We start from the raw sequence: 19,489 nt of genomic DNA, 5'->3' as shown, positions 1-19,489 counted from the left end.
TTCAATTAAATTTTTCTTTAGAAGTTGGTTTAAAGTGAAGAATATATTTATTGACAATGCTATTCGAAATGCGCCACTGTCAGAAAGATGCGGATTAGCTAGTTAGACATTATATAAAATTGTTTGCACTGCCATTCAGAACATTTATCATAAACAATTTCCATTTTACTTGAAACTTGCTGACCAACCATCGTGACTTCCGTGCACCAGAAATGAAAGATTTATTTTAGATTTGCATGACGAGATAGTGGAAATAATGGCAGAAGAATTAAGTCGATACAATTGCTGGCACAAAGGACACGTAGGCAAATAAAAAAAAACACAGCCAGCGGCGTGTGTTTGTGTGTTCAGCTTGTCTCCCACAGTTTACGTTGCTTGGCATTATGTACAATATTAAAATGATTTATGTTGCAAAAGAAGAAAACATAACATGCTGCCCTTTAGACTGACTCTCTGACCGTCTGACCGACTGACTGACTGACTGAAAGCGTACTAATTTCATAAAATATGCAATGTGGAGCCCAGTGAATCCATGGGCCAGGACGGAGAAGACAAACATTTGAGTAGTGGACATCCCAGCGAGTGGGTCTGTGTGGAACAATTTGAAAAGGGTATCGAGAGAAATCTATAAAATGAGTGGACTCGACAGGACGCCGCCAGCCAGCCAGCCAGCCATACATGCCAATAAAATATTTTATCAGATGTACGTGTTGCTATTAGACGCGGTGAAACCCGTCGTGAAACCCCCTCAACGCAGTTAACAATCCGCAGTCTGGAGACCCTCCGTCGTCCCTCCATTGGTCCTTCGCATCCTTCTGCTGCACGCACGCATATCAAATGACTGTGTTGATGTGTTGAAAGGCATCCATCCCCATCCCCCTGCCTCTCTCTATTTCTCCCGGGGAGGAGTGCGAATGTGTGAGTGTAAGTAACCCTTTTTTACGGCTGGTCAGCGTAGAAGGAGTTATCTTTCCCACCAGCGAGTGGACTCGCCATTCGGAGTGGTCTGATTATGCCTTGTATGGCCATAAATTTATATTGAAAGACGTGCGCTGTTAATCAAATTAAAGCGTTTGATTAAATTTTAAACGAAATGAAGCGCAGCATAAAAAACACAGCCCAACAGAAACAACAACAAGAGCAAATGAAGAAACGACTGCAGTAAAAAGTGGAAATTAATTTGTGAGCACGTGGCGTATGCGCAATATTCAATTTATGTATGCATCCGATTATTAATTAAATTTCGGTTTTTTTTTTTTATATTTTATATCAAATGATATGATAAAGAGAAAGGTTGTGCAAAATTCGAGATATTTAAAGTATAAAGTTTATAACAAAAACGTGTCGCAAACTACTAAACGTCGAGGTAGAAAAGTTTCCAAAGACGAAGACGAGGGCGAGAAGGAGGATGGGGTCTACGACATTTCCTCAAGTGTTGCGCACTTTAAGACGCTTAACGGGCCAACTGAAGTTAAATAACAATTTCACTGCTCATTAACCCTAATTTGTATGTAAATTTTTGGATGCCCTAGTTGTTGGCCCTTTTTCCCTTTTTTCTTCGTTGCTGCTGCTACATTTTAAAGGATTCCCCGCGAAAGGGCATTTTGTATGTTCTTTTAAATAACGCACATGAGAGAGACGACGACACGCTTCTGGGAAGTTTTGGAAGGGGTTGGGTCAAAGGAAGAAGATGAAGAAGTTTCCCATTTGCTGATTTTCGTCGATGTGAAGGAAAGAGGAGGCTGACCAGCAAAGTGCAGGAAGTGCGATGAAGTTTTCTTCTTTTTTGGAAAGGGATAAAAGTGAAGAAAAAGAAGTAAAGAAGTAGATTGTTTGCCCTCAATTCCGTTTTCGTTCATTTTTTGTGTGTTTTTTGTTTGGTTTTTTGTTCTTTTCTTGTTCGTCTTCCATTAATTCATCTGCCGCCGCTATGCAAACAAAAGACACCACACAAAATGGACTTTCGCCCAGTCATGATTGGGTTGTTGTTGTTCTTGTTATTGTTACTGATGTTGTTGCTGATGTTATTGTTTCACCAGACACAATGTATGTATGTGTGTGTGTGTGTGTGTGTGTGAGAAGAGCATGTGCAGCAGATACAATTCGCAAGAGGCTGCCAAATGGCAAACGTGGCAAACAAGAACTGACAGCATCCTTTCGGACCAGGCAAATTCAATAAATTACGCCAACGACCATTAATTATATTTTAAATTGCAATGCACACACACACACACACACACATACCTACACAGACAGATACTCACTTACGCACACACACAGACAGAGGAAAACTTTTGCTATTGTTTCACATGAAAAAGTTGCACTCATTCACCAGGCAAATTGTCGCAGTTTATCTCATACGCAGTTGCTGTTGCTTCTCGTTCTGTTGTTGTTGTTGCTGCTGCTGCTGCTGCTGCTGGTGGTGGATATGCCACAACAAATAAACCACTTGTGCGCACCATGCCACATCGAGCTAAAGGAAAATATGAAAAAGTATAACGAAAACAACACCATGACACTTTTGCCTTCATGGACTTCAGCCTCGCTTCAGCATCAGCTTCAGCTTCCAGCTGACCATTATTAACGCCTTGGCGTATGCAACTGACCTACCCACTAACCCCCCTCCACGTCTTCAGCCCCAGTCTCAGCCTCCTCAGCCTGCTGATGACAATGGCATCGTGTCATTAAGTCGGACGTCCACTGCTGACCGCCGCTGACGTGTTAACTGCAGTGCGTCCAACTTTTAATTGGTTTTAAGTCACAAGTTAATTTCCATAAAGCAAAAAACAAAAAAAAAAAAACGGAATCATCGCAACATGCACTGAGCAAAAATTCCCAAATTTTTATCGAAACTCATTGAAAACTTTGTAAGAATTTTAAATACAGACTGTTTTAATTTAGTTAATGTCCTTAGCTATAAAGGGAATGCGATATTTCTGAATGTGCTATTGTCAGTATCCATTTGATAGTATCCCTTAGTTTGTTTGAGTGTCTTCTGTGAGAGAATTAAATGGTGTTTGTCTACTTCTTGGCCTTGCCGCGTTTGCCTCGTTTGGGTTTCTTCTTGAATGGCCCCAGGCCTCGTCGGACCATTGTGCCACGCCACCAGGCTTGCAACTTAATGGCACACTCCATGCGATGCACTTGGAGATCATGCAAACGTTGCTCCTCAGCCTTTTTGGCCTGGTAGTCCTTGACGAATGCCAAACGCTCTTCATAGATTTCGCGATGACGGACCAGCAGTTTCTTCTGCTCCAGTATGCGTAGCTCCCAGGCTTCGGACTCACGGTCCACACGACGCAGCTCGGAAACGTAGCGTTGTTGCCACTCTTCGATGCGGCGCCGCAACTCGATTATCTCGCCACTGCGAAAGGCTCTCAGTTCGCCACTGACACGCTCCTCGCGGGCCAGACGCTGCTTATAGTTGAGGATGTCCCTCAAATAGGCTCGTTCGGCATTCTCACCCCAAATCTCGGCCTGTGTAATGCGACCAGCCTCCCAGCGTTGAACCAGATTGTATTCCAAGTCGTTGACCCGCGACACACAGCGGAGATTGTATTTCGCATCGGCGGTGCGTTCATCAATGTCCTTTAGGCGGTCCAAACCACTTTGTTTTACCCTCTCCAACTCATGTTTGAGGTTTTTCAACTCATCCTTGGAGCTTTGAAGTTCTTTCATGGCCTGAGATTCTCCACTACTATTGCCATTCAGGGCGCCAATGGCACGATCTAAGGCATCCATATTTTGCTCTGGTTCGGTCACCTCCTTGATGGCAGCCTCGAAAATGGCACGTAGGGCATCCATGTCGCGTTCAAACTTTAAGGAATTCAAGATGCCCTCATCCAAGTCCAGGTCAGCATCTGTTTCGCCCTCACCCAGTAGTGATTCCAGACGTGGCAGCGTCTTGCCTGTAAGCAGGACACGTTCCGGCCTCTCCTGGTCGCCTGCAGAAGAGCTGCGACGTCGACGACGCAAGGAAGCTGGAACCGATGGCATTGTCTTACTCAGATTCAAGCGCTGAGAACGTTGCTGGATCACCAGTTTATCCAAGGTGTCCTTGTAGGTGTACAGAAGTAGCACTTGACGCAGCTCATCGACTTGTGCTTGCAACGACATGACCGACCGACAACTAAAGTAAAAATCCAACAAATGCACGCCCATGAATATCAATATCAATCGGTTTCCTTCTTTTCTTTTTTGGGTGACCCGGCAACTGTTGCCTAGGAATCCAGACCAATGTTTGTATGTGTGTGTGTGTGTGTGTGTGTGTGGACATGTCTCCCCCATTATAAATGTTTTGACTCAGCCCTCTTTCAATTTTTGCTGTCGTTGTCCACGACACTGCTTTCGTGTAGGAATGCCGCATTCGTTGAATTTATTTGCCTTTTTCTCTTACCCTCATGGTGTCCTTCTTTGTTCATCCCTTTTGCCTTGTGGGTTCGTTCACTTCTTCGTTGGGTTGGGGCGCATGTAAGTATGTGTACTTACTCTGCCGTTCCGTAGTTCCTCGGTTCCTTGCTCCTTGGCTGGCTTATATGTTTAACCCAATAAATGCTGCGCTGATTGCAAGTTAAATTATTGGCACACAGGACTTCAGACCCGCATTACAATTAAATTATCGCATTAACCGCAAAACCTGCAAGGCGCGCATGGTGAACAGACATTTTCGCAGTCGCGCTGCCCACCCACGGTGCCCGCGTAAAAGGTGAAACAAGTGCACAGTTATACATATCTACATTACAATATCAAAAGGATATTAGACATCATTTTACCGTGTAGTGCAGGCAGAGTAGGCTTTGTTTATGTTATGCAATGGAAAACCATTTTGATCAACACAGTTGCAATAAAGCTTTCAACGCTTATTCTAAGCATTTAAGAACTCTTTTGTAAATTTATCAATTGAGAGAATTGAGAATTAATTTGTACTGGTTTAAATATGATAAATGCTACAGAGTCAAGACATCATAATCACATTAGGGCAATTTAACTAAATTTGCTACCAAAAGTGGTTTTTATTTTTAACAATAAGGAGACCCTGTTCTAGAAAAAAAACTTACACAAACGATCTCGATCTTTTTATTGCAGATTATTTCATGTTCACCACAAGAAAGAGAAGGAGTGAGCGACCACCGGCTAAATGAGGAACACCAATTGGAGTTGTACCAGATGACCTCAGGAGCAGACAGAAGTCAACTAACGAACTTGTAGAATTTTGATAATGAATTTCAAATGAAAATAAATATTTACAGATTAAAAGTAAAGAATTTTAATATCAAGGGTTTTGTGTTTTTGTTGCCAAAATATCATAGAAAAATAGCAAATGTCCTTATAACTCTGCCATTTGAAGGACAATCAGGATGAACTTCTGTAAGATTGTAGTCTTTGATGGTTCGCTTCGAGTGTTACTAACAGATCCTGGAAACTCTTTCGAAAACCTGAGATAATTAGACTTGTTTGTCTGAGAAAAAAGAGCAAATATTCCGCTAGTTCTTAGAAGGATCAGGACAAAAGTTATGTAAAACGACTGCCCTCATCAAAAACTACTATCCATGTGAAGGACATCCCGAAAGTCCTGCGGGAAGCTGAGATATTAAGAAAAAATCAAAATTTCCTTTGCCCAAAAAAGTATGCTAAATATTTTCATAATTTGTTGCCCAAAAAAGTATGCAACACATTCTGATAATTTGAAAGTCAATCCACCTTCTATGCATTTCTGTTCGCCTGGTATTTCATATTTTCTCCAGTACGATTTTCGCAGTATAAAATAAAATTTTTTGAAAGTCAATCCACCTTCTATGCATTTCTGTTCGCCTGGTATTTCATATTTTCTCCAGTACGAATTTCTCAGTTTAAAAGATGGAGGATTGAGTAAAATTTTTTTTTTTAACTGCGAAATTCGTACTGGAGAAAATATGAAATACCAGGCGAACAGAAATGCATAGAAGGTGGATTGAGTAAAAATTTTTAAATTTTAAACTGCGAAATTCGTACTGGATAAAATTTGAAATACCAGGCGAACAGAAATGCATAGAAGGTGGATTGAGTACAAAATTTTTTAATTTTGAACTGCGAATTTCGTACTGGAGAAAATTTGAAATACCAGGCCAACAGAAATGCATAGAAGGTGGATTGACTTTTAAATTTTCACGATGTGTTGCATACTTTTTTGGGCAACAAATTATGAAAATTTTAGCAAAATGTGTTGCATACTTTTAGGGGCCGTTTATTTAAATTTAACGGTTGACGAGCATACTTTTTGGGGCCGTTTGATTTATTAAATTTAACGGGCGACAGAACTGATTAAAAAATCGATGAACATATATGTATATATAAAATTTAAGAGAAAAAAACAATACCTAGTGCAGATTTTCGATAAAAATTTATTTTTTTTATTAAAAAAGACTTGTTATTTATTTAGAAATAAATATTAAAAGTGTATCTTGGCTTAATCTTAAAATTATTAACAAAAAATGTGACAACTGTTGGCCACTCGAAAGTCCTTGAGCAGCCGCGCCGAGGGTTTACTTTTTTCTATTGAAAGCAATACCTCCTGGATTGTTCTTTCCAAAGCCAACAAAGACCTCACATCATTAGGGACATTCCAAATCGTGGTGACAGGATTTGTTGGATTTCCGCTGGACAGAAAGCAAGTTTACCAGGCCATGCTATAAGGATTACGAGCTGCATGCCTGCTGCTCAGTGCTTTCGGAGCCATCCGATTTTTTATAAACAAAATCGTTTTGCTAAAAATAAATTTATTTGTCTCTCTTTATTATAGTCCTTAAAAAAAAAAAATAATACGGCAGAATTTTGGAGCTATAAATAGAAATGAAAAGTGATTAATTATTATCCTTTGGGTGTATTAGAAAAGTGTACGTAACCTGAAAGGGATGCCTTAAAACTGCTTTTTTAGATTGCACACAGTCTTTTCGTATCGTTATTAATTTCTAGGGTATTCTGAGAGGAATCTCTAGTGGTCATTGCACCGACAATGGACAAACGACAGCGAAGTCGTCTGTGAAAAACGGCGGAATGAGCTATAATTTAAAGTCCGCCGCTGTCTCGCACACACACAGACACACATGAGGCGTCAAAACGTATTTCGCACTTGGCGTTGGCTTCGCTTTTGGCGCCCATTATTTTTAATAGACTCGAAAAGAAAAAGTTTTCAGTTTTCTACTTCATTGGCTGCAAATCGGCAAAAGACGCGATGCCACGGGGTCAACCCATTGGTTCCCTTTGACCCCCACCATCCCTGCAAACGGGAAAGGAAGGCGGCAGCCAAAATTAAGTGCCGCAAAAAGTATGCTGTGCGGCGCCTGATAAGCGCACACATAGACATACATACATACATACATGGACTGGAACCAGCGGGAGACTAGTGGCTGTGGGAGTGGTGTGTATGAGCTGTAGAATCTCTTTCGCCTGGCAATTGCAGCAAAAAGTCACACACATAAATCGCATCGGCCAACTGCAAAGAAAAAAAAATATAAAAATTATTTTCAATTTCCATTTAGTTTAACCTCCGTCATACACTCCATCTCCAAATGCATCTCTTCCTCCTTCTTCGCTCTTCTCTCATGCAAATTTTCGATTATGACAACTTTCCATTTATAGTTTTGGCTGGCAAACGATATGGAAATCGAGCGCACTCGACTAATATTCATTTTGACTGGCACGCAAAACTTTTCTGCTATTAATAGCGTCAAGGCCTTGCCTTGGAAATTGCTTCCTCTAAATAATAAATATGCAAATATTGGCTGTCAATGCCACAAAACACACAGACAGAGGCAGGGAGAGAATGAGAGTGAACAAAAAAGCCAAAAGAAATGGCGAAACCATCGCGGCAACCCGCAAAATATTTGCCATATCACTGGAACAAGCTTTAACTTCACATATGTACATATACACACATATGCATGCATCCATGAGTGTGGGAGTGTGTTTGTGAGGTGTATATAAAATCAATCAGTCGTATCACCATTTCGGACGATGCCCGCTGAGGCATGAGACAACCTTTCCAGTTTATTTGTACCATGTCAGCGGCATATTCCTTTGCCAATATGCATTTTTTAGTAGTTTTAACAGGCGTTTTGCCAGAGTGCAACATGGCGCGACCGTTAACTGATGGATGGATTGGAACTAAACTTATATACACATAGATAGCATGTAACTTAATATTCAGTTTTCTCATATCCAGCAGTGCAGCTGACTACATTGGCTATCGACAAGGATAATTAGATTTAAATTAACATTCAATTCTCTTTTTTATGATTTAAATGAAGTTAATAAAAAGGAATCTGAAAACTTTAAATAATCTAAAAGAAAAGCATTGCCAGACTGTCGAAACTAGCTCTGATCGTGTTAGACGTGTCATAGCTGCCACATATGCCACACTGTTAACCGCCAAATGGAAGATTTCAAATTCGAATTCGAGAACCGTCGCTCAATGCCAAGAACTAATTGTACTCAAAAATTATGGGCTTTAATTTCAATAATGTAACGTTTTATATCTGCAACAGATGCGTTGATAGATTTTCACTCAATTTTATAGAATTATATATTGAAAGGATTACAACTTTACATATGAGATGAGGTTATTAAATGCCCTGAACCCTCAATCCCTTCTGCTTCTCTTTTTATGTTTCTTGCATGTAGAAAACTCTTTTTGCTCTGATAACTGACCGCACTTATATTTCTGGCGAACCGTTTGCATCCCTCCGTTTTTTTTTCCTGTTTTTGTTATTTTCGCTTCCTTTTTTCGTGAGTCCTTGCTCTCATGTAAATAACCCAAAAATTGTATATTGCGAACCGCAACCACGACACCGTGACAACGACGGCATATGCCAAGCGGAGCCAAGTCAAGCAGGACTTGCAGGGATCCTGGAAACAGGCTCTGGTCGGTTCGGAGGGTCGGTTGCGAGGGTCAGTCACTGGCAGTGATGGCAACGTTGGCAACTAGCTATGTGGTGAACTGTGTGAATATGTCAGTGTGTTGTTGCTCTTGTCTGCGGCTGGGCGAGTGATAGACGCTGCTACCATTAATTCACATTCAGGTGCCGCACGCTTGGCTGAACAAATTCATTTGTGTGTGTGTGTAAGTGCGGCAACAACATGTGTTTTCACTCGTCCTAGTGCGGGCGGAGCTACGTTGCGACGACCCTCGAGAAACTGCGGTCGCTCGTGCAGGCAAATCTCGTGCAATGCATGATAAATGTTCTGGTCAGCCTCAGCAACGAGCGACTCTTCACGTTTTTTCGTTCATTTTTTGGTTTTGTTATGTAGCTAAAAGTTAAAAACTCACCCCGCTTCCCACTCTCTCCCCATCCCTTTTGCAGCAGTAACTGACCTACTTGTGGGGCGTGTAATTAGTGCCCTGGACAACAGCATACGAAATTCATGAGGCGAAAAATCGAAAGTTAGTTGTTGTTGCTGTTGCTGGCGTGCTTGGCCCACAGTCAATGCGTGTCGCATTGAGAGAGAACCAAAAAACAAAACAAGAAAAAAACCAACCAACTTGGTAAAATCAATATCAGCCCCTGGCCAATGCCAAGCAACCAGCCAACCAGCCATCAAAGCTCAGTAAGAAAAACAACTATATAAAAGAACAACAATCAAGACATAATACAGGGTAACCATAACAACGCGACTCAATAAACAAATGCCGCACACACTCACACACACAGAAACACCCTGAGACTTAATGCGGCTATTCAAATAATAGTAACTACACAAATAGAACAGACACACACTCAACACGGTGGTACAACCCTCGCGGAATTGTGTCAATAGTCAGTTACACCCCAAAAGCAAAGTGCAGCCAGTTGAACGAGGACTTCGAAAGGTAACGCACTTAGCTCTGCGATCGAAACGATGTTTCCACAGGCCGAATTGGAGAATTACAAACTGCAGGTTGAACTGCTGCAGGAGAAACTGCAACGCAGGTGGGAAAATCAAAAAAGAATTATATATAACCATCTTATTGTATAATCAATCAAATTGCATAACAGTGAGGACAATCGCCAGCAATTGGAACACAAACTGGACAAAGTTCTACAAAAGCGCCACGAATTGTAAGTACAAGCCTCGCTTCACTCTCTTCGAAGTTATTTTCGATTCCGTTTGGGATATATTCCAGTGACAAATCTGTCCGACAGAGGAATCGTCAAAAGTATCAAGAATTCCTCGACGAGCAGAGCAAACGTAATGAGAGGAACAGAAAGTTAGTCCAAATGCTTGAACGTGTCGATGAACAAACGGCCATCATGTCACAGCGCAGCGAACGACTTAAAATGATGAAGGTGAGTGGGTTTGAGAGAAAGGATTGATGAATCTGACACTATCTCACTCTGACTCTCAATCGTATCGTTTCATCCTCTAGCTGCAATATCAAATGTACTTTGCGAAATTGGTACAGAATCAAACATTGCGTTGCATACAACACACACAGGTGCCTCCAGGCGTTGTGGCAGCTGCTGGTGTTGGCGTTGGTGGAGGGAATATGGCGACAATTCCTGTGATATTGCAACCGCAGGCCAATGCTGGACAGGCGACAACTGCAGGTGGAGTAACTGGACAGCCATGGACATTTGCCGCCATGCCATTTGGTCAGCCTCAACAAGCGGTGCTAACACCACAGTTTGCCACACCAACTTCAACTGTCATGCCATCTGCTCCTGCTCCAGCTACCGTTGCTGCGGCTGCTGCTGCTCCTCCTCATCCACATCATTCTTCTATGCAGGCAACACAGCCCATATATTATCCTGAGCTTTATGGTGGAGTTCCATTGGCCACCTCCAACTTGTTTGATCTACGCGCCACATTGCGCGCTTTTGATAATGAGAATGCCGATTTGCCTGACCGAATGGCAACACGCTTCAATATGGAAGCAGCATCTGAGGCGCTGACAGGTGATTATCGGCCTGAGCCATTCCCAACTACAGTAGCAACACCAACAACATCCTCCTCCTCGGATACAGGCAGAGACAAAGGTGTGCGGCAACTGAGCAGCACATCCTCAACTCTTGCCACATCCTCGTTGACATTTGATAAATTGCCAAAGACGTCGTCGCCCACGCTAACCCTGACTGAGTTGCAGCCTGCGACTGGCTTTACCCCTGGTCCTGGCTTTGGCCCTAGTTCCGGGCAACCGCAAATGCCACCACACTCAGATCGACTCGAGGAACAAAACCAGCAAACTGCCTGGACAAACTCACGCGTGACTAAAGTCGAGCATGAAAAATCACCAAATGTCGTTGGCAATAATGAGCAGCTAGCACGACTAGGACCAGGCCCGCAGCATCAGCAACAGCAGCCACAGTCGAACAATTTTCAAACATACTTTAGTGAGATGAAAATCGATGAGCCAACCGAAGATAAACGCGAACTAAACGTGCGTACGGGAATGGGAATGGGAACGGGAACGGGCATGAGCATGGGTACGACAAGACCTGCCGAACTGGGCATCAGCAACGATTTGCTTGAGGAAGTAAAAGCCAGTCGAGCGGCTTTAGAGATGGCAGCGGCTGCGGTTGATGAGCAGCTAGCTAGAGGTAATCAATTGTCGCCACCCTCAGCTGGTGGTGGAGGCCTCATGGACGAGTTAAAACCAGAGGCCCGTCTGTCGATTGAGAATATTGAAAATGCCATTTACGGTGAACGTTTGACAGCAGCAGCGGCAACGCAGCCGCCCCCCACTCAGGGATTATTGGAAAATTTGGTGACCAACAAGCGGACGTCAGAGGGAAGGGAGAGGGAGAGGAATGCAGCTGATACTGCGGTGGCTGGACTGGCTGAACCCCTCGATTATGGGCAATATGAAACGGCCAGCTATAGCGAACCGTTGGAACCAATTTATGCCAGCATCGATTCGAACCAACAGCCTGCTGTTGCAGCTGTTCCTACTCCTGCTGCTGCTGCTGCTGCTGCTGGGACAACTGTCGAGCCGCTTTACAGTGAAATCGGAAATCCCACAGACTATCAACAGTATGGAGCGGAAGGCAATGCTGCCGCGTCGGTAGCAGCAGAAACTGCCGCCGCTGAGGCCTCAGTGTCCGCGCAAGAGTATTCGAATATTGATTATGGTAACTATGAGACAGACCAGTACGCCGCTACCGGCTATGATCCCAATGCCTATCCGGGCTACATATACGATGAGACAACTGGCCAATATATAGCCGATCCCAATGCTGGACCATATGCAACGGATGGCAACTATGCTGGCCAGGAGTACGATGCGAATGTTGCGAATTATGACTACAATGCCTATGCCGAACAGCAACAGCAACAACTACTCGGTGAGCAACAGGAAGGCTATCCCATGACTGAAAACACAAACAACCAACTACTAACGGAGATGGAGTCAAGCCAACCACCAGCAACAGCAACACCTCCAGCCATCACCACCCCTACCCCCACCAACAGCAACGAGGCGACTGTTAGTAGTCCTCCAGTTGTCGCCTCCAAACCGCCTGTCAAACCCACATCGATACTCTCGTCGACAGACAAACAAGTGCCGACTAATGATGCGCAGCAGCAGCAGCAGCTAAAGAAGAAGAAGCGCGTTAATTTCGTTGACAGCAGCGAAACGGATGATAGCTCAAGCGCGAAACCACCGCCGCCGGTTGCTGTGACTCCATCATCATCAGCATCCCCATCAGCATCGGCAGCAACGGGAGCACCTCCATCTCAGCCAGCTCCAGTTCAAGCTCCTGCTTCTGCATCGACTCCTGTCATGGAAAGAGGAGCAGGAGTTACTGCTGCTGGTGGAACGATTGCTGGCAGCGAGAGTGATTTCGATTTTTCAACAGGCAGCGAGGCGAAGAATTAGAACAAGTTGATCAAAACAAAAAACACACAGGAAAAGAAGGAAGAGGAAAATTTCAAGCTCTAATTTGCTGCCATTTGGGTTAACCAATGGAGCAACCAATCGAGCATTTCCATTCAAAGTGACCGCTTTCAATTTATTGCCATTGCATTTCTCTCTCCCACTCTCTCTTTTTTTTTTTTGCTCTCTTTCTCGTGTCGTGGAGTAAAACGAAGTAAATGAAAACTTTCCTGTTCATCAAAACCCCTAAAACAAAAAAAAGGAAGAATATTTGAACTTTTTCTGGTTCTCGCCAGGATGAGGTGATTGATCGCGTATTTTGTGCTTGATTAATTTAATTATTTTTGATTTCTGAATACAGTTGATTGTTTAAAAAAAAAAAAACAAATTTAAAGATATTCAAATAAAAATTCTGTAAAGTAAACAAAAAGAAAACTAAAACTAACTAAACTAATCACCACGAGAGATTTAGAGATGAATTTTTAGGATTTTTGCTTTTCATTTGTCCATTTGCGATTTGTCAATATTACTCCAGTTTAAATTAATAAAAATGTAAATTTACTATAATGGAATTGTTCAACAGTGCGTATACACAATTTCTCTTGCGCATTCCACAACAACAAGCACAATAACATATTGACTTTTTTACTACCTGAGTAATAAGATCAGCGACTGTTGATGCTGCTGCTGCTGCTGCTGTGACTGTCAGCCCGCAATTTGTCAAAAGTGCAATTGTCTCTCCGCCAATGAGTATGCTTTTTACTCGGCCCACCACGAGGCGGCTCGCTCTTGCCAGCAATGACACTAATTATGTGCGGCGGGGCAGCAAAAGGTGTTCAGTCCCATCTCGACCTGGTTAACAAACAAGCGAATGCAGGCGAGAGAGTTGCTTGCCAACTTAATTGAAATTATGCCAGTAGAAAAACAATGCAAAAAAAAAACTTTATACGCATACACTTATGTATATAGTTATATACATATATATTTTGTTGTATGTATATATGTGTATTTGGGCGTGATGTTTTCGCAATTTTAATTTGATTCTGAGTTAAAGCGCTGAATGCATTTATATTTTCATTTTCGATTAACGACGATGTGCGACGCAACTGTTGCTGACATTTTTCCATCAATTTGAGTACGCATCGAAGTACGTCCATTGTGTCAGAGTCCAACCTTTCCCACACACATGCACACACACACACACACACACACACACACACACACACACACACACAGATACATACAGAAGCGTATTTCATTACAGGCTCATCATGGCCATCAACAGAGTCAGAGTCAGAGCATTAAAGTTCAAAAGTTTGCTACTCATAGAAAATATATTTTTGCCATTATTTAGTTTATTTCTTTGTGTAATTTAAATAAGGATCATCACAGATATGATGACGGCCAAGTGGCTAAAAACAATGAATTGAAAATGCATCAAAAAGTTAATTTGCAAATATTTCAAGTGAGTAGGTTTGATACATTTTTGCAGTCTGATGTATCAGTTGCTGCTGGTTAAATAAATAATACTAAATGCAATTTTATTTTAAGCCTATAATAATTAAAACGAAAATGCTTAATAAAAGGCTTTACTTTAACACGAGCCAAGGAAATGCTCAACAAAAGATAAACCTCCCTGTGGTGCCAAAAGATGAATTCGACTATCGATTATATCGACATATGTCTTTGTTTTTATGTATACTCTGGTATCAATTTCCATTTTAATTGAACATTGTGTAAGTTTTTACACTAACCACTTTCGTAATTCATATATGCATCTATTTGATTTTTGTTGTTGGTATCAATCTTTTTTTTATGCATTACAAAATGTAATGAAAACATTTAATTGACCTGTCGAAATGTCCCCGCGGCGAGTGTCAATCAATTTTTGTGGTCTGAGCATTAAATATTTATAACCAAAAAAAAATAGGCATCACAGTTGGATATTGACCAGTAATTGCTGGCAAATTGTCCACTTTTGGGTCCATCATGCTTGCTTTTTTTTTTTTTTTCCTTTCTGCACTTTTTAATGAGTTCAAAATACAGAGAAGAGCAAAGGGGAATCCGGGGTGGGGAGAGTATTTTGTTGTGGGGTTGGGTGCTGTCGGGGTAGATAGAACGTGAAACTTTTGTCGACAGAAATTTCCAATTAAATGTAACACAGAAACCTCAAAGGCAAATGGCCCCTACATACAAAATGGCTCTCAGACAAACAAATTTTCTCCATTTTCACCCCGAAACAGTTTGTCGTTTGAACTGAGCCAAAGTAAGAAAAAAAAGGTTTTAAATTCCCGCTAATGAGGATCAAGGCACATTCCATACCATTTGATTCCGTCTCTCAGCCGTCATATCTCAGTCGGCTAATTGTAAGCTCAATTTACAGCAAAAATCAAAATGTAATTTCTGAAATTTAATCTCAAACACTTGACGCCGAATCGATGAAGAGGCGATAGGATAAAGAGAGAGAGAGAGAGAGAACTAGAAGGAGGAGAAATCTCAGACTCAGTGTATCGAAGGATATTAGCATAAACATAAAGCTTATGGAAACGACAACGACCAAAAAAAAAAAAAAAAAAAAAATCAGATGCTTGTCAATGGCAATATTACGCTTTATACCAAGAATATAGCTCAGAACGGGTATGTGTGTGTGCGTGTGCGTGTGTGTGTGTGTGTGTGTGTGTGAGTGTCCTTGTCAGCATAATTCCAAAATAAATTGCAAAGCAAATCAAATCGACACGTCGCAAAGGTACAAGGATAAAGGATTATAGCTCCGTCACGCCCCCTTCCCAGCTCCTCCTCCATTCCCGCACAATGTGCATAATTGAGTGGCGCTTATTTATGCACCCCTGGTAAATAGGGAGGCGGAGGGGGGAGAGAGATTGCAAGAGCAAACAACGAGCCAGCCCTTAAGCATTCCCGAAGAAGCAAGGAAAAGAGGAAAAATATAATCAGTGCTGAAATTCAATTTTGAAATAAAACGCAAATCGAGTAGCGAAATTTGTGTTGCCATTGAACATATGTACATCATATACTATATATGTACATATGTATATTTATCTTGGGATAGGATAGAAACCCTCGCTTAGTTACAGAAGTATGTATGAATGTGTGTGTGTGTGTGTGTGTGGATGGGGCAAACATAAGTTGAAGTACTGGTATCCGTTTGCTTCGTTGCCTGCCCCACTGAAGCAGAAACAAGCAACGTGCCACACATGTCGTATGATTGACGTTTATGCAAATGACTTTCTTTCTTTTTTCTGGGGAACCTCCAGTCGAGATGTGTGAAAGTGCAAGGGTAACAGGAACTATGGCAATTGGTGGGAGTAAAACGTGGTTCGGGTAGATTCTGTTAATATTTATGGAGCAGTTATTGTATAAATAAAATACAAAAACAAAAACATTGTGGCCCACAATATTGTGATATTTATACAAAAGAAGGGTCGAGCATTCTACTCCTCGATTATCTAACACATGCTCTATCAGATAGCCAAAAGGTCTAATCTGTGAGCAACATCTTTACGAGTATAATAAATAAATTCACCATAAACTTTTTACCTTTCAACAGTCTAAAGGATCAGATTATTCCCCATCGAATCAACTCTGTGCAATAAGTAGATTTAAATGATTCAAATGCATAGATTACTATTGAAGATATTTGAAAACTTTCTATAAGGTTTTAAACCAGGTTGATTTTTAAACTATTTCTTGTAGAGTATTTTTGCTTCATTTTCATTTCATTGGTAATTTAATTGGCTCGGTAAGGTAAGTTAATATCAGTGTCAATATTTATTCTTACTCCCTTACTGCCATGTTGATATTTTATGTTGTTGCTTCGTAGAAACAATCCTTTATTTGCCAATCGACGTGGAGAGAGTTCATTGGCCAAAAAGGATAGCGCTTCCTGTCACTATTGTCATTCATGTATCCCACTTTGGGTGGAGCTGAGCTGATTGTGAGTTTCGGCTCCAGTTCATTGTTCGTTGGTTGCATTGACATTAACGCTAATTGAAAACATGAAATGCGATACGCTGAGTAACTCCAGTTTCGCCCACATTCAAACTTTTTTTTTATCCTATCTCCGGTGGTTTGGTGTTCATGGGGTGTGTGTCTGGGTGTGTGTGTGTGTGTTTACCTGTCTCGCAGGATTAGTGCACGTGCAATGCTTTCAACTCAACTACAGCCCCCACCAATTCAGCTTCAGAGTCAATCTCATTCCTATTTCAGTAGCTGCCATTCCCATTCTTCTCGTTCAATTTCATGCCATTTTCATGGTGAAAAGATAACAAAACTTTGGCGTCATTTTGCTGGCGCACTACCGCCGCACAAGAGAGTTTTCCCAGCGTTTTTCCGTCAACTTATTATTGTTTAAATATTTACATTGAGAATGGCAGCGTTGTAGTGGCAACATATGGGCGCGGCGTAGTCGCTTCTTTCATTCTGCCCCATCCGTGTCTTTATCTCCTGCTCTCTGTAAGTTAAAGTAGGTTGAAACTTTTGCTCCTTCAGCTTGGCATTGTCACGTAGTTGTCGTCGTCGACTACGTCTGGATGGCTGCTATTTCCCGCTCTTAAGACTTCTGTTACCGATATGCATATGAATTCCAATGGGATTTATGCGAATGACAATTGCGTTTCTCTTATTGAACAATTTTAAACTTTTGCTTGTTGCTTAGTTTTCTCTATTAGTCAATTTGATTTTCCTTCTTCTTCTTCTCATTTTTAAGGGAAATCTCTTTGGTGCAAATTATGCTGATGATATTTGACTGCCAATGCTAATGCGTATGCTATTTCTGACGCTAATGCTGTTGCTGATGTTGGGACTGGAATTAGGGATTGGGTTTGCGTTCGGGTTTGCTGTTTTCACATAAACATCACGTCGGTCACGTTTCACGTTTGTCCGTTACTGTTACATTACAGTTACAGTTTGAGTTGCCAGTTCTTTTTTACACTCAGAGTACCGTGTACAAAAGAGAAAGAAAGGGTATTCATAATAAAGTAAACAGGATAACTCAACAGAGAAATTTCGCCCATTTCACACATTTTTGAAGAACAAGCAACTATTAGAGTATAAAAGTTTGAAAAACAGCAACAATCTAGTTATGAGTGTAAACATTGAAATTTAGGTAATTTAAAGTTTGTATCAAATGACAAAGTCGATAAGAATATTTAAGAATCTGATTCAAAACCTTTAAATTATTTGTTATGACATTTTCAACGGAATGTGTACAGGGTATTAGGATAGTTGGCTTACATGGATAGTAACATGTTTTTTATTGTTTGACTGGCAAATATGTTATAGCTAGTATGTTGGCAAGCGACTGTAACAGCAGGAGGAGGAAAGGGCGAATGGGGCAAGGGGTGAGAGGTCAGGAGCAGCAGCCATCCGGACACGTATGACAGTTTTACTACGATGGCAAACAATGCTAATAATCATCATAATGCTTTTGAAGTGTCGCAAATATTTGCCAGGACATAAACATAAATCAGCTAGTGTGACGTCCACTAGTAGTAGTATTAGTATTAGTAGTAGTAACTAGTAATAACTGGCAGCAACATGAAGCTACAACATGATATTAAATTTACGTTCCATGACAGAAACTGTGCAACTGAAGGTATGGCATACAATTTGCAATCAGGCAAAAACTAATTTGCCTAATAAGCCTCAGGCCAGAAAGGTTAACCAGATTGAGAAGCAAACTCATCTTGAGCTTGAGTGGGACATTTCGATGCCAGAAACAGAAGATACAAAAAGGAGTCCCATTGCTGAATGATGCTGATGCTGCTACCAATTGAGGAATGTCAAATGAGAGAAGAATTGAGTTTCATCGATTCATATTCACATTTACATGGTTTTGACAATGTGTGTGTGTGTGTGCGTGCCTACCTGCCCACCACCAGGTGGGCAGCTCTTCCTTTTCCTCTCTCTCCATCAAACTCTCAGCATCAGCACATAGCATTGTTTCTATCCTACTCTGCTCTTATTCATTAAAATCAAAGACAAGTGCTTTTTGTCTCAATTCAACTTGAGGGTAAAGAGTTCTTTGTCTCGGTCTAGGATGGTCTCTAGTGCTCGTTTCGTAGCTAATCTGAATTGTCTTTTGTTGGCAACATGGTAAAAGATACACACATTGTATTGTGTGTGTCCCGTCCTATCCTGTCCAGCAGGACGAAACAGCTCCTGCTCCTGACAACCGCAAATGTATATGACTTTAGTTGGAGTTGTGAGCGTGACTGTCACGATTAGTTCAATGTATCCAACAAACACCTATGCCTAAGTTCAAGCTCAATGACTTCAGAGCTCTCTCTCTCTAGCTAGAGGGCGTCCTTCTCATGTATTGATAATATTCTTATCCCTGTATCTGCAGGATTGTGCGGAATTTTCACTTTTATTGTTTAAGCTTTCAGCACAGATTGTGCGCGTATTATTGAAATCCCTTTTGTGTGCCTTGAGGATACCACGCACCCACACAAACACACCGATACACACGTCTATTCAACTTCAGGACCCAGGCCAGGCTGTCTCTCTCCCTCTGTATCTCCGGCTTAGGCAATGCCATTACCATCGACAATTCCCTCTTTCTCAATTCCTGCTTCACTTGATTTGTACAAAACAAAAGCCTTGCCATTCGTAAAGTTATTTGAAAGCATTGATTATATATTGATA

At 41.5% G+C, this 19,489-nt stretch overlaps 2 protein-coding genes and 2 long non-coding RNA genes across 6 annotated transcripts in view; 2 read left to right on the top strand and 2 right to left on the bottom strand.

Moving 5' to 3' along the window:
* Window positions 1-5,184, top strand: part of LOC137585638 (uncharacterized) — a 97,661-nt gene extending 92,477 nt beyond the window's left edge. For all 3 annotated transcript variants that reach the window (XR_011033613.1, XR_011033611.1, XR_011033612.1), the window contains exon 3: window positions 5,086-5,184. This is a non-coding gene — a long non-coding RNA (uncharacterized lncRNA). The remainder of the gene's footprint in view (window positions 1-5,085) is intronic.
* Window positions 2,953-4,116, bottom strand: LOC137585846 (dynein regulatory complex protein 9). Its single transcript, XM_068301822.1, has one exon. The coding sequence runs from the start codon at window positions 4,114-4,116 to the stop codon at window positions 3,022-3,024; it is 1,095 nt and encodes a 364-aa protein (XP_068157923.1). The 3' UTR covers window positions 2,953-3,021.
* Window positions 5,185-6,366: 1,182 nt separating the features above from the next.
* Window positions 6,367-9,555, bottom strand: LOC137585637 (uncharacterized). Its single transcript, XR_011033610.1, has 2 exons — window positions 9,305-9,555; window positions 6,367-7,471 (listed from the first exon to the last, which is right to left on the bottom strand). It is a non-coding gene; the product is annotated as an uncharacterized lncRNA (long non-coding RNA).
* A 192-nt stretch (window positions 9,556-9,747) lies between these two features.
* LOC137585633 (uncharacterized) lies at window positions 9,748-13,180 on the top strand. Its single transcript, XM_068301469.1, has 4 exons — window positions 9,748-9,944; window positions 10,011-10,073; window positions 10,139-10,301; window positions 10,382-13,180. The coding sequence occupies exons 1-4, from the start codon at window positions 9,874-9,876 to the stop codon at window positions 12,827-12,829; spliced, it is 2,745 nt and encodes a 914-aa protein (XP_068157570.1). The 5' UTR covers window positions 9,748-9,873; the 3' UTR covers window positions 12,830-13,180.
* Window positions 13,181-19,489: the final 6,309 nt, after the last annotated feature.

The sequence above is a fragment of the Drosophila tropicalis genome, unplaced genomic scaffold (assembly GCF_018151085.1).
Source record: "Drosophila tropicalis isolate 14030-0801.00 unplaced genomic scaffold, ASM1815108v1 contig_878, whole genome shotgun sequence".
NCBI classification, from domain to species: domain Eukaryota; kingdom Metazoa; phylum Arthropoda; class Insecta; order Diptera; family Drosophilidae; genus Drosophila; species Drosophila tropicalis.
The sequence above is the reverse complement of the archived record's forward strand: the minus strand, read 5'-3'. Positions and strand labels throughout refer to the sequence as shown.

Excerpts from the sequence above, each read along its gene's own strand:
- LOC137585846 (XM_068301822.1), bottom strand. The coding sequence starts at position 4,116 with ATGTCGTTGCAAGCACAAGTCGATGAGCTGCGTCAAGTGCTACTTCTG.
- LOC137585633 (XM_068301469.1), top strand. The coding sequence starts at position 9,874 with ATGTTTCCACAGGCCGAATTGGAGAATTACAAACTGCAGGTTGAACTG. Across the intron at positions 9,945-10,010 it reads CAGGAGAAACTGCAACGCAG|TGAGGACAATCGCCAGCAAT; the intron begins GTGGGAAAATCA and ends ATTGCATAACAG. Across the intron at positions 10,302-10,381 it reads AACGACTTAAAATGATGAAG|CTGCAATATCAAATGTACTT; the intron begins GTGAGTGGGTTT and ends TTCATCCTCTAG.